The sequence below is a fragment of the Somniosus microcephalus genome, chromosome 11 (genome assembly GCF_052327205.1).
Source record: "Somniosus microcephalus isolate GS21.2 chromosome 11, FLI_Smic_1.0, whole genome shotgun sequence".
Lineage (NCBI taxonomy): Eukaryota > Metazoa > Chordata > Chondrichthyes > Squaliformes > Somniosidae > Somniosus > Somniosus microcephalus.
Window position 1 is genome coordinate 56,715,522 of NC_140997.1, and position 15,294 is coordinate 56,730,815.

At 50.6% G+C, this 15,294-nt stretch overlaps 1 protein-coding gene across 1 annotated transcript in view; it reads left to right on the forward strand.

Annotated features, from left to right (window-relative positions):
- The window catches only part of dnah3 (dynein axonemal heavy chain 3), a 336,640-nt gene that overhangs the window by 224,813 nt on the left and 96,533 nt on the right, over nucleotides 1–15,294 (forward strand). The window contains exon 38 of the mRNA XM_086000753.1: nucleotides 10,168–10,297. Coding sequence (XP_085856879.1) covers nucleotides 10,168–10,297 — 130 coding nt within the window. The remainder of the gene's footprint in view (nucleotides 1–10,167; nucleotides 10,298–15,294) is intronic.

Here is a 15,294-nt window from a genome sequence, read left to right on the forward strand (position 1 = left end):
AACCTGCGGCTTCCTATCACTCTGACCACCATACTGACAATCCCAAGTTGCCCTGAGCCCTCAATGTGGAAGTCCCTTTTGTGAAATGACACAGCCAACAACGTCGACAGTTTGCCATCGTCATTTTATCACATAAATTCACGGATGGCATTTCAGAATTAAACACAACAGAACACCCAAGTGACTACCCTTGTGACTACTTGTGCTTTATCTTCCTCTTATGCATGCTCCTACGTGGTGTTTCCCCTGTGGCTTCAGCAGATGTGGAGGCCCCTTGCTCACTTTCTTGCTGCTCCTGCCTCGAGCGTCCTCTGGGGTTGCGAGCCTGTGAGGGCTCGGCAACAGTCTGCTGCTCCTGTGGCTGTGCAGGGGCTGAGATGCCGATCTCAGTTGGGTGAGGACTCTGATGGGGCTCTGACCGAGGGCTCTGCAGTGGCATGGTCGTGTGAGCGCTTGGAGAGGAGCCCCCACTTTCTTGTTGTCTGCCACCAACAGCTCACTCATGGGTCAGCCCCACTTCAGAGCTAGCAAGTGGCTTGACAGCACCTTGCTGCACTTCAGGTGGGCCATGAGGACCTGTTTCTGCACTGCCAGTCCTACTCCAGAGGACTTCCATGAAGGTCTGGTTTCTCTGCTCAATAGCTGACCATCGCTCCTCCAGAGATGTCAGTCTATTCTGAACAATGACCATGTTTTCAAGACCCTGGCGACTAAGCTCCTCCATGGCCATACCCATCCTCTCCTCTACGGTAGCCATCCTCTCCTCTACGGTAGCCAGCCTTACCACGGAGGTAGCCATCTTTTCCACGGAGGTTGCCATCCTTTCCGTGGTGATGCGTTCATGCGCCAGTGCCTCCACAAAGGCTCTGCTCATGTTAGCGATGGACTCCTCCATCCGCTCCACACTTGCAGCGACCCTGGAGACAAAACCTGCCAGAGACTCCTGTACCTGTTCCTGGAGTTCCAGCACCGCTCTCCTTCTGGATGGACCCGGAGGCACAGGGTCGACATGCAGCTGAGCCGAGCTGGGAGAGTCCTGCGCCCTCCGACAAGGACTCTCCACTGCTGTCCCTGTTTCCACCATCTGCTGATGCTCACTTGTGAGCTGTGATACACCAGGTGGCAACACTACTCTATCTCCCGAAGGTCCCACCGAGGTGTGAGTGTCTGCGCTGGTGCTGGGTGCGCTTAACTCTGCTGACGCTGCGCCCTCAGAGGTTGCAGCTTCCTCTGAAGAATCTGGTGGCTCAGGCTGTTCCTCCTCGACAGTGGGGAGGGGGGCTGTCGATGGTCCTGTGGGGAAGTAAAGGAAAGAGTTAGACATGTGAGACAAACATTGCACGCACATTGAATTGTGCAGATGCTCATAAGTTAATCTGTTAGAGCATTAGAATCAATTTTAATTTTAATTTCAATTTTATTTGTCACATAACTGTGGTAAACCACGTTCACTATCGTTAGCACTGTTCACCACTGTTCGTTATAACTGTATCACTGACCACTATTGTATCACGGTACGAGGTCGCCTCTTGCCACACTGCTATACCTGGGATGACCACTGCCGACTCCGCCTTGGCTCCACCCACCAGGCCAGGTATAAAGGTGAGCGACTGGCTGGTATTCCTCCTGCTTGGATCGGATCACCCACGAGAGTGGGCTGTTATTTAGTCAATAAAAACCTTTAGTCACCTTCGTAACTCTTCGCCTTTTATTGGAGGAATTGATAGGTATATCAATTTTATTGACTAAATTTAATGATGTCCGACAACGAGTCACAACCGGCGGAGGAGCCACCAGCGCAGCTCCCAGGAGCACAGCCACACCAGCCAGCTTGGCTGCGAGCCCTCAGACCGCCGTACCTGGACCTGAACCCACGAGCAGCAAACTCAGCCGCAGACTTTAAACACTGGCTGGTCTGCTTCGAATCATACCTGAGAGAATCCAGCGTCCCTCAGGCATCCAAACTAAGTGTCCTGCAGGCACAACTGAGCCCGAGAGTATACACTCTCATCGAGGACATGACTACCTACGAGACCGCCATCAACCTGCTGAAACAGAAGTACCGGACCCCGGTAAACTACATGTACGCTAGGCACCTCCTAAGATCACGGCCGCAACAGCCAGGAGAATCAGTAGCCGAATTCTCACAGGCGCTATATGCACTCGCCAGGAACTGTGACTTTAAATCGGTGTCGGCAGCCGAAAATACTGAAGATAATATCCGCGACGCATTCCTGAAAGGCCTACGGTCCGAGTACTCACGGCAAAGACTGCTGGAAGCTAAAGACCTCAGCATGGAAAAAGCTGAAGCCCTCGCTATCTCCCTGGAAGTGGCCCACCAAGATCAGGAAGCATTCACCAGGTACTGCTCGCGACCCTGGGACTCGGGCCCGACCCCTACCACAGCACCCTTCCCAGCGCCGCCCCCGGGACCTACCTCTGCGTCGGCGTCCCGGACCCGACCGGCCCCGCCACCCCCGGCACCGGCCCCGACATCGGGCATCCGCGATCGGGCCGCCGGCTGTTTTTTTTGTGGCCAGGAGAAGCACCCGAGGTCGCGCTGCCCAGCCAAGAACTCCATATGTAGAACCTGCCTGAAGAAAGGCCACTTCTCCAAGGCCTGCAGGAGCGGATCCTCAGAGGCCAGCAGTGCCGCATGCGAACTATGGGGGCGGCCATCTTCGTTTAGGGCAACTGAGGCCAGCATCCCCACACATGAGTCATGGGGGCGGCCATCTTTGTTTAGGGCAACTGAGGCCAGCATCCCCACACATGAGTCATGGGGGCGGCCATCTTTGATTAAGGCAACCGACCCCAATAGTGCCTCATGGGGCCCTACCTCGTGGGAGACGCCATTTTACTCACCACGCCCGACCGCCTCGCCCGCAGATGACAACGACTCGCTCAGCTACACACTAGCTTCCGTCACCCTGGACCAAGCCTGCCCGCACCATCTGTCCAAGTCAATGATGGACATCAAAGTGAACGGCCACGCCACGACCTGCCTGTTCGACAGCGGAAGCACGGAGAGCTTCATCCACCCAGACACGGTGAGCCACTACTCCCTCTCTGTCCTACCAACGCGCAGCCGAATCTCGATGGCATCGAGGTCCCACGCCACGGACATCAGCGGCTACTGTGTCGTGACCCTGTCGGTTAAGGGCACGGAGTATAAAAACTTTAAACTCCTCGTCCTCCCCCATCTCTGCGCTGCCGTCCTACTAGGGCTGGACTTCCAATCCCACCTCCAAAGCGTAACCCTAGCATACGGTGGACCCCTCCCCCCACTCACAGTCAACAACCAGCAAACGTTAAACCGCCCACCGCGTAACACCTGCAGCCTCTCCACCCTCAAGGTCCCGCCACCCTCTCTGTTTGCTAACCTTACCCCTGACTGCAAACCCGTCGCTACCAAAAGCAGGCGGTATAGCGCCGGGGACAGAGCCTTCATTAGCTCTGAGGTGCGGCGCCTCCTGAAAGAGGGCATTATCGAGGGGAGCAGCAGCCCCTGGCGTGCCCAGGTCGTAGTCGTAAAGACCGGCGATAAAAACCGCCTGGTCATCGACTACAGCCAGACCATAAACAGATATACCCAGCTGGACGCATACCCCCTCCCCCGCATATCTGACATGGTCAATCAGATTGCACAGTATAAAGTATTCTCGACCATCGACCTGAAGTCGGCCTACCACCAACTCCCTATCCACCCTGAGGACCGCCAGTATACCGCCTTCGAGGCGAATGGGCGCCTATACCACTTCCTTAGGGTCCCCTTCGGTGTCACTAATGGGGTCTCGGTCTTCCAAAGGGAGATGGACCAGATGGTTGACCAGAACGAACTGCAGGCTACATTCCCCTACCTAGATAACGTCACTATCTGCGGCCGCGACCAGCAGGAACATGACGCGAATCTGGAGAAATTCCTCCGTACGGCCCAACGGCTGAACCTCACCTACAATAAGGAGAAATGCGTGTTTAACACCACGCGCCTTGCCATCCTCGGCTGCGTAGTGGAGAACGGAATCATCGGCCCCGACCCAGAAAGAATGCGCCCCCTCATGGAGCTACCCCTCCCCCACTGCCCTAAAGCACTTAGGAGAACCCTGGGGCTTTTCGCCTACTATGCCCAATGGGTACCCAATTACGCGGACAAAGCCAGACCCCTCCTGAAAGCCACTTCCTTCCCCCTCACGGAGGAGGCGTGCGCGGCCTTCTCCCTCATTAAGGGAGACATAGCCAAGGCCACGATGCACGCAGTGGACGAGTCCATCCCCTTTCAGGTGGAGAGCGACGCCTCCGACTTCGCCTTAGCCGCCACCCTAAACCAGGAGGGGAGGCCAGTGGCCTTCTTCTCAAGGACCCTACAGGGCCCCGAGATCCGACATTCGTCGGTCGAGAAAGAGGCCCAGGCGATCGTGGAGGCAGTACGGCGCTGGAGGCACTACCTGGCAGGCAAACGATTTACCCTCCTCACCGACCAGCGTTCGGTGGCTTTCATGTTTAATAACAAGCTGAAGGGCAAAATCAAGAATGACAAGATTTTGAGATGGAGAATCGAGCTCTCCACCTACGATTATGAGATCTGGTACCGGCCAGGCAAGCTGAACGAATCCCCTGATGCCCTTTCACGAATGACATGCGCCAGCGCGCATATCGATAGGCTTCAGACCCTCCACGACCAGCTCTGCCACCCCGGAGTCACCAGACTCTACCATTTCATTAAGGCCCGCAACCTGACCTACTCCATCGAGGAGGTCAGGACCATGACCAGGAACTGCCAGACCTGTGCGGAGTGCAAACCGCACTTCTATAGGCCGGACCGAGCAAGCCTGATCAAGGCCACCCGCCCCTTCGAGCGCCTGAGCATCGACTTTAAGGGGCCCCTCCCGTCCTCTGACCGTAATGTGTACTTCCTCAACATCGTTGATGAGTACTCCCGTTTCCCCTTTGCCTTCCCCTGCCCCGACATGACCAGTAGCACGGTCATTAAGTGCCTGAATGCCCTCTTCGCCTTGTTCGGGTTCCCGAACTATATACACAGCGACCGGGGCTCCTCCTTCATGAGCGAGGAACTCCGGCAATTCCTCCTAGAGAGAGGTATTGCAGCAAGCAGGACCACCAGCTACAACCCCAGAGGTAACGGTCAGGTGGAAAGAGAGAACGCGACGGTATGGAAGGCCGTCCTCTTAGCCTTAAAGTCTAAGGGCCTCCCAACCTCCCGCTGGCAAGAAGTCCTCCCGACAGCGCTGCACTCCATCCGGTCATTACTTTGCACGGCCACTAACACCACCCCCCATGAACGAATGTTCGTTTTCCCCAGGAAGTCGACTACGGGAACCACTCTACCAACCTGGCTGACCGCCCCGGGGCCGGTCTGGCTGCGGAAACACGTGAGGACCCATAAAACGGACCCCCTGGTCGAGAGGGTGAACCTCCTGCACGCCAACCCCCAGTACGCCTACGTGGCGTACCCAGACGGGCGGGAGGACACTGTCTCCCTACGAGACCTCGCACCCTCAGCCGATCCGGAAACACCGCCACCACCCCCCCCAACCTCAGTCCAGGTAGACGGCATGCCGGAACCCCACGAGCCCTCGCCGACCACGCAAACACCAGCATCAACACCGGATAAGGCACCAGCACCGGATAAGGCAACACCACCGCTGCGGCGATCGGAGAGGCTTACGAAGCCTCCGGACAGACTGACCTACCAGAATTGGTAGTACACTTCACCCCGCCGGACTTAATTCTAAACAAGGGGTGAATGTGGTAAACCACGTTCACTATCGTTAGCACTGTTCACCACTGTTCGTTATAACTGTATCACTGACCACTATTGTATCACGGTACGAGGTCGCCTCTTGCCACACTGCTATACCTGGGATGACCACTGCCGACTCCGCCTTGGCTCCACCCACCAGGCCAGGTATAAAGGTGAGCGACTGGCTGGTATTCCTCCTGCTTGGATCGGATCACCCACGAGAGTGGGCTGTTATTTAGTCAATAAAAACCTTTAGTCACCTTCGTAACTCTTCGCCTTTTATTGGAGGAATTGATAGGTATATCAATAACCAAATACAATAAGTGAAATCCAGTCAGTGAAATGCTTTTTTCTTAACGAGCTGAGCGCACCAAGCAGCAAAGGACACTTAGCTGCTGGTACGCACGGAGCCCGCAAGGACGGCAGCCATCTTCATCGGCGCCATCACAATAGGGTCCGCTCTCGCCTCGCTCCGCCCTTCCCGCACTCCTGCCCGACAATCTTCAGCCGCCGTGGTACCGACGTCCCGGGGCCTGCTTCTCCCTGGCTCTCCTTCCACCCGGTCTGACCTCCGAGCCTCCCGCGGTGTCCGACCTTCCAGGGCCTGCTTTTCCCACCCTCGGTCTGCTGGCCGCCTCCCCTCCTACCGGTTCGACCTCCGAACCTCCCGCCGAGGAGCTGCCGGCCACCGTGCTACAGCGGGTCGTGGTGGCCTCCATCGCTGCTTCTGCTGCCTCCCCGCCGACTCGCCGACCTCATCAGCGCCGATGCACAGCATCTGTAGCGGGAGTGGGCCGACCGACTCAGGGAGAGCGCTTACCCTGCGACCGCCACGGACGCTATCTTGATTTGCTGATGTGTTGGCGGCTGCTGCCAAGGTCCGGATCAGATACTCATACAATGTCAATGAGAGAGAGATGAAAAACTATATGTTGTAAGTTGTTGTCATAGCATAACAGTGATGGGGAGCGTGAGGCCTGCATAGTTGAATAGTTAAGTGAATGTGTATACAGAGAGAGAGGGAATGGTTAAGGGTGCAGGGATGTAAGGGTCAAGTGGGTTGTGGAGGAGGAGGTTGACAATGAAGAGTACTGGGGATGAGAGGCGATGGGTAGCAGATTGAGGATCATGGTGATGTAATACTCACTTTTCCTGTGCAGAGAAGGTCATGAAACCTCTTTCTACACTGCAGCCATGTTCTGCTGCACATTGAGATGGCACTGACCTCCTGTGCCACTTGCAGCCACACAACTTTGATCTGCTGGGGAGGTTTCTTTCTCCCAGAAGAAGGAAACAGCACTTCCTTATACGCTCTTGCTCCCTCCACCAGAGCTTGGAGGGAGTCCTCATCAAAGCGGGGTGCGCACTTGGGCCTTGAGCTTTCCATGGTTGCACCAAAATCCTTCAGAAGTCTCAGCAACAAAGTAGTTAGGCAGAAAATGAACCAAGGCTACTTGCAGGCCTTAAATGCAGCTGCATAGATGACATCATCGGAGGCGAGTTTCAGGACCAAAAGACTCATTGGGCCAGCGGTTCCCACACACTGGAAATCAAGTGCCCAATTAGGGCAAAATCGCTCAATTGTCCCACCTCACATCGGAGTCGGGGGCGGGACCCGCCAACCACCTGACCTACCCCCAATGACAAAATCCAGCCCAACGTTTCAGTTCGATGACCTTTCATCAGAACTGGAAAAGGTTAGAGATGTAATAGGTTTTAAGCAAGTACAGATGCAGGGGAAGAAAGAACAAAAGGGAAGGACTGATGGGGTGGAAGGCAGGAGAGATTAAATGACAAAAAGGATGATGGTGCAAGGCAAAAGTGGATGGTAATGGGACAAGTAAAGGAACAAAAGATGGGTCTAGAGGAGGTGTAAATGGCTATAGCAGAATCATTACCAACAACTGCTGTCTGAAAAAATGGGTTATGATCTGAAATTGTTGAACTCAATGTTGAGTCCGGAAGGCTGTAAAATGCCTAATCAAAAGATGAGGTACTGTGCCTCGAGTTTACGTTGAGCTTTATTGGGACAGTATAGGTGGCCAAGGACCCAGAGGTCAGAGTGGGAGTGGGGCAGAGAATTAAAATGACAGGCAACTGGAAGCTCAGGGTCACGCTTGCCGACTGCAATGCAGTCACCCAATCTATATACGTATGAGATATAAGTATTAAATGTCTGCAAGATAGTAATTAATGACTGGATTAAAATCTGAGTCTAGTTCCCAGTGTCCAAAGCTAAATTGTCCTGGGATAGTGTTTGGTATTTTATTTGGTGCTACTGCTAATTTGATCATAACCTACCCAGTTGCACTTGTTAATTTGAAATGGGAAAATCCTGCCCCTGAAAATCATTAGGACAGCACATTGTGTAAGTGCTGAGATACACCTACCTAGACCTCTGCCTCTGTCCCATGGTCCCTGTACAAAGGGAACTGTCTTGAAATCCTTTAAGGAAAAAATAATGTTCCTAATCTTTGGTGGTCTCGGCCCCCCGATGGGCCCCAAACTGCTGGTTGGTCAGCCAATTCATCATGCGTACCGGTACTGACCATACTCCAGGTCCTTGTGCAAGCCTAGGATGCAGGAACTCCGAGGTTCAGGGTGCCACCCACGCCACATTATGCCAATGCCCTTGTAAGGAACGGTTGGAAGCCCCACCTCCACAAGGCCATCTGGAATCTTTGGTGCGAGGTTAGAACACAAGAACTAGGAGCAGGCGTAGGCCATACGGCCCCTCGAGCCTGTTCTGTCATTCAATAAGATCGTGGCTGAACTTCTACATCAACTCCACTTTCCCCCCCATCACCATATCCTGATGTAACTGGTTTCCAGACTAGTTTCCGGCTGTTCTCGTGGACTCCTGCTGAAGTTATGGTGGAGTCTGCCAGAGGGACCATAAATATTCAGCCTCAGTCAGTGTCAGGCCATGAATAGTTCCTGATTAGGTGCATTGGAGCTCCAGTGTGTGGTGTCACAGAGTAATGGGACACATGTTTTCCTATACTTCGACTTCGAATAGTCACCAAATGGAGGTCAGGGTCCTTTCCACAGAGCAACAGAAAATCCAAAGCAGAATCCCCACCAAGTTGCTTTTATGCGCAGCTGAGCAGTTGACTCAAAAACAGCATTGGCAGAGCTACGGGTGCAAATTGGCAGCTTCCCATTCACAGGAGATACTGCACCCTTACCCCTGCCCCCAGGAGACAAGGGGGCAAAATAAAACAGGAGAATTTTTAAAAAATATAATAAAAAGAGTTAAAATTTTGATTCTTTTCACATGTTAAATGTGTACATTCCCAACCATTGGCTCAGGTCTTGCTCTACAGTCAAGCAAATAATTTTGCTTAAGTACTGAGGACGGGGGGAGGAGCAGGACAAGGTTAACTTATCTGAGAAAAGGATGATAGTTACATCCATGTAGACAATTTTTATACTTGTTCTGTATTCTTTTAAAGAATCTTCTTTTAAAACTAAGGAAATATTTATACAGTGACCCCACTGATAAATACCCATTAAAACTGGCATTGTGTTGTAAAGAAAAGTACTAAATCCACATTACTGTATCCGTAATGGTGACCATGAAACTACTGGATTGTCGTAAAAACCCATCTGGTTTACAAACGTCCTTCAGGGAAGGAAATCTGCCATCCTTACTCGGTCTGGCCTATATGTGACTCCAGACCCACAGCAATGTGGTTGACTCTTAACTGCGCTCTGTTGTATCAAAGGGCAATTAGGGATGGGCAATAAATGTTGGTATTGCCAGTGATGCCCAGATCCCGTAAATGAATTAAAAAAAATATATGGTACGTTGGTATAGCTAACGGAACATACCGCTTTGGGGATTCAACAGGAGATATCCTTCGGCCATCTCGTTATTTTGAAAGTTTTTTTTTCTGACCAGTTTCTCTCTCCTTCCTTTCTCCTGAAAGCTCTGGCTCCTTGTTGAAGTACGGTTTTACAGATGGTGGCGACCCTCTCGTGTCTCATCCTGTGGCCAATGTTTCATGTGTGAGCTTTGATGGTGAGTGTTGGCAGGCCTGCAACTGTGGAGGCTTTACAGCTGAGCCCAATCCTGTTCTCTTCCAGTATCCACATGTGCAAGCTTCCAGGATGGATCACTGGTTAACCATCAAGAACAGGAACCCTGCTGATTTCCCCTCCTTAACCCAGGGGTATTGAGGTCAATTATAAATTCCTATTGTCGCCCTAGCTAAGACCAGCTAGTTCAAGACAGACCAGAACTTGAATTTGCGACCTTCATCATGCAAAAATGGGTCACTGGATAAATTCCCTTAGCTACTCAATGGATAAACTTGCTGATTCATTGGGGAGCTATTTTGAAGATTCTAAAAATTGTAATGTGGAGACACTTCAGGTAGACAGCTAAATTGCTTTGTTTTTAGATCAATGACATGTTCCACTGGCTGATCCAGCCCTGTCTGGAATTTACCCGACTGCAATGCAAGTTTTTCGTGCAGACCTCTCCGATGCACTTGGCCTATAGTATGATGAGACTCTATTCTGGTTTAATGGGTAAGTGTTCTTATTTAAATCTGAATCTTACTGCACTTCCACAGCATGAATGCAACAGAAATTCAGCTATCTGTCAAATGCTAATATTTTAGAACAGCGCTATGTGATAGCAGTATAGGCAGTAACATGTTGGTAATAATTGTGCACAAGTACGTTGGGGATCAGTCACTCAGTACTTAATTTTCACAAAAGGACTAATAAATGCCTGGGGTTTTGAAAACTTGGGAGGAAATCAGTTTCCATATGCAATTTTTTTGAACATAGTATCAAAAAATCATGATTTGATCAATACTATGTTCACGTTTTTTTATTGTAGGCTGGGACTAGGGAAGAAAAAGAGAAAAGTACATTTTGTAATAATGTAAAAGTGATCTCTTATGAATTACCCGTAAGCAGGTATGTCATTTGGGTGGGGGGAGCGGGGGGAAGAGCGCGGGCCAGCAGCGGCCTGCAGTATTGCACTCTTGACTCTACGTTAAGGTAAGTAAAAGAAACAAAACTTGCCTTTTCATCAGCGGCCTCCAGTGATCCCTTTAAGGACCGCAGGTTAGGCTGCTGTAGACCCGGACAAACTGAGTGGAGGTTAAATCAGAGGCTTCCAGCCTCATTATAATATTTAAATGGACGACTTGCCTCCTGGGAGCGGGTTGGTTGCCCATCCCCCATCCCGCCTACGTTAAAACCAGGCCTGGGCGCGTTGGAGGTGGTTTCTGGTCAAGATTCAGAATTTTAACACTTTAACTTCCCACACGACCCTAACACACCCCTTTTTTTAGGTTTAAATTCCCCCTATGCCTTAATTTATAAAGCTCAGGATCCCATATGCTTTATTAACTGCTTTGTTAACCTGTCCTGCTACCTTTAAAGATTTGTACACCAACTCCCCCAGGTGTTTCTGTTCTTGCACCCTCTTTACATTTAGCTTGTATTTTCTCTCCTCATTCTTCCGACCAAAATGTATCACCTAACATTTTTCTGCATTGAATTTCATCTGCCATGTGTCCGCCCAGCCCACCAACCTGTATCCCCTTGAAGTCTATTACTATCTGCCTCAGTGTTTACTACACTTCCGAGTTTTGTGTCATCTGCAAATTTCTAAATTGTGCCCTGTACCTCCAAGTCCAAATCATTAATGTGTATCAAAAAGAGCAGTGGGCCCTCATGATTTTAAATACCTCTATCAAATCTCCTCTTAGCCTTATCTGCTCTAAGAAGAACAACCCCAGCTTCTCCTGAACCCTGGGGAACACCACTGTATACCTCCCTCCAGTCTGAAAAACAGCCGTTCACCACAACCCTCTGTTTTCTCACCCTTAGCCAATTTTGTACCCATGCTGCTACTGTCCATTTTATTCCATGAGCTTCAATGTTGCTAACGTGCCTACTATGTGGTGCTTTATCAAACACCTTTTGAAAGTCCACATATACAACATCAACTGCATGGCCCTCATCCACCCTCTCTGTTATCTCATCAAAAAACTCAATCAGGTTAGTCAAATACGATTTTCTCCTAACTAATCCATGCTGGCTCTCCTTTATTAGTCCATGCTTGTCCAAGTGGCTGTTAATTTTATCCCGGAATATTGTTTCTAAAAGCTTCCCCGCCACCAACATTAAACTGACTGACCTGTAATTGTCAGGTTTATCCTTCTCCCCTTTTTTGGACAAGGGTGTACCATTTGCAATTCCTCCAGTCCTCTGGCACTACCCATGTATCTAAGGAGGATTGGAAGATTGAGGCCCGCACCCCTGCCATTTCTACCCTTACTTCCCTCAGCAACCTAGGCTGCATTCTATCTGCACTGGGTGACTTATCCTTCTAAGGTACTGCCAGCCTGTCCAGTACCTCCTCTTTATCTATTTTTATCTCATCCAGTATCCCGACAACCTCCTCATTTACTGTAGCTTTGGCAAAGTCCTCTTCCTTGGTAAACACCGATGCAAAGTACTCATTTAGTACCTCAGCCATGCCTTCTGCCTCCATTAAAAAATTTCCATTTTGGTCCCTAATTAGCCCCCCACGCTGCTCTGACAACCCTTTTAATGTTAATATGCCTATAGAAGGCCTTTGTATTCCCTTTTTATGTTAGCCGCTAATCTATTCTTGAACTGTTTCTTTGCCCCTCTTATTTCTTTTTCACTTCTCCTCTGTACTTTTTATGTTCAGCCTGATATTCTCTTGTATTATCAAGCTGACATCTGTCATATGCCCTCTTTTTCTGTTTCATCCTACTCTGTAACTCCTTCATCATCCAGGCAGCTCTGGCTTTGGTTACCCTCCCTTTTCCCCTTGTGGGAATGTACCTATACTGTACCTGAACCATCTCCTCTTTAAAGGCCGCCCATTGCTCCATTACATTTCTGCCTGCCAGTCTTTGACTCCAATTTACCCAGGCCAGATCCCTCCTCAATTTGCTGAAATTAGCCCTCCTCCAGTTAGTATTTTTATTCTAGATTGCTCCTTTTCCTTCTCCATAACTAATCTAAACTTTATTATGCTATGATCACTATTTCCAAGATCCTATCTCACTGTGACAATCTCCACTTGACTCCTCATTCCCCAGCACTAGATCCAACAATGCCTCCTTCGTTGGCATGAAACATACTGATCAAGAAAGTTTTCCTGAACGCAGTTCAGAAATTCCTCCCCCTCTCTGCCCTTAACACAATTACTTGAAGTCTCCCATTATCATTACTCTACTCTATATTTCATGCACCTCTCAGTAATTGCCCTGCAAATCTGCTCCTCTATCTCCTTCCCACTATTTGGTGGCCTATAAAATACACTAAGCGTAATAGCTCTTCTATTGTTTCTTGGCTCCAACCAAATAGATTCTGTCTTTGACTCCACAAGGACATTCTCTCTTTCTAGCACTGTAATATTTTCCTTAATCATAACTGCTACCCCATCTGCTTTTATTCCTTCCCTATTTTTCTGAAAACCTTGTACCCAGGAATATTAAGCATCCAATCCTCCCCTTTTTTGGAACCAGGTCTACGTTATCGCCACGATATCCATATTCCCACGTGGCTATTTGCACCTGCAACTCACCAACCTTATTAACCACACTTTGTGTATTTACATACATGCACTCCAAACCTAACTTAGACCTCTTTGTATTTTCTATGATCCCACTTAATTCTCTATTAGTTACAACTCTAACTATCTCTTCCAGTCCTCTGTGCACCTTGTTTCTACTTTTTAGTACTACACTTTGGTGCCCAGACCCCTGCCGAATTAGTTTAAACCCTCCGCCACAGCACTAGTTAACCTGCCCACGAGGATATTGGTCTCAGCACTGGTCAGATGCGACCCATCCATCTTGAACAGATCCCTCCTGCCACAGAACTGGTCCCAATGTCCCAGGAATCTGAAGCCTTCCCCTCCTGTACCATGTCTCTAGCCACATTCTCCTGCCATATTCTCCTATTTCTACTCTCACTAGCGCGTGGCACTGGGAGTAATCCAGAGATTACTACCTTTTTACTTTTTAACTACCTCCCTAGCTCCTTAAACTCTGACTGCAGGACCTCAAACCTCTTCCTCCCTATGTCGTTGGTCTTGACATGGACCACGACTTCTGGCTCTTCCCCTTCCCCCCACAGAATGTTCTGCATCCTCTCCGTGATGTCCCTTACCCTGGCACCAGCGAGGCAACATGCCATATGGGACTCACGTCGGCAGTAGCAGAACTGCCTGTCTGTCCCTTGACTGTCAAATCACCAATTACTACTGCGTTCCTACACTTTGCTGTACTCCACTGTGCAGTCTTTTGCCTCACGATGCCAGACTCGAGACTGCACTCCTTTGGTATTCAATGCTGAATACTGGTTTGAGAGTGCCTCACTCCAGGAGGATTTCTGCACTGCCTGCCTCTTTCTACCCTTCCAGGTGGCCTCCCACTTGTATTCTGAACTCTGTCTGGCTGTGGGGTGACTCCTTCCTGGAATCTGCGATCCAGGAAACATTCTGCCACCTGTATGCCCTGCAGTAAATCCAGCTGCTCCTCAGGCTTGAGTTCAAGCAGCTTGAGGCACTTCCTGTACATGTCGGCCTTCGGGACACATGAAGCATCCTGAAGTTCCCGCATGGCGCAGGAATTGCAGGCTACGGGTCCCAGCTGTCCCTCCATTCTAATTAGAAACTTAAAAAAAACTTCTTAGATATAAGGTGATTATTTATATAATTGCTATTAACTAGGTCTAAACTATGTTAATGTATTAAATGACACTTATTTTTCTATTCGTTCCTCAAAGTGAACTAACCAAACACTAAGGGGGCAAAATTTGGTTTGCCCCGTTTGGGGGCGGTAACTGAATTATTGCCGGAGATTTAGCGCCCGGCGCAGAAGTACCGCCCTGGCCACTAAATTCGGCTTACCGCCTCGGCGAGGAAGCAGAGCGCTATTTCGGGCGCTTCACTTCCGCTCAGGTTGGTGTCGGGGGTGCGTAGCGCCGGAGTGCTACGCGCCCGCTCCGCATAGCGCTGACTCATTTTAGCACCCCTCCCCTTCCGTTAAACGGGAGGGATGCTGCGAGCTCTGCAGGGCCTCCAATGGCCCACACTAATCCACCAGGGTGGCGTGGTGCCGTGGCTGCAGCGGAGGGCCAACCTGGAGATTCGCCCAAAATAATTAAATGGCGGCGTGGGTCACGGCCGTACCTCCCTTTAATTAGCAACCCATGAGCGGAGGTTGACCTGCAAGGCTTGCGACCTGCGAGGCTGGCACTGACACAGCCCGCGGCAGCCTCGTGGGATGCAACTGAATTTCTGCCGTGGACAGTAAAGGGTCGCAGCAGGGCGCTAAGGGGTCGCAGCGCACGGCGATGACGTAATCGCCGGCACCGCAGCGGCCCGGGTCACTACCGGCGGTGGCACGTCGCTATCGGCTAGCGCCTCGGCAGCGCCCGCCAAATTTCTTGGGGTGTGCTGCCCCCACCTGGACAATGAGCCCTTTGCGCCCCGGAGGCGCTAACGGCAGGCGCAAAGGAGCAGA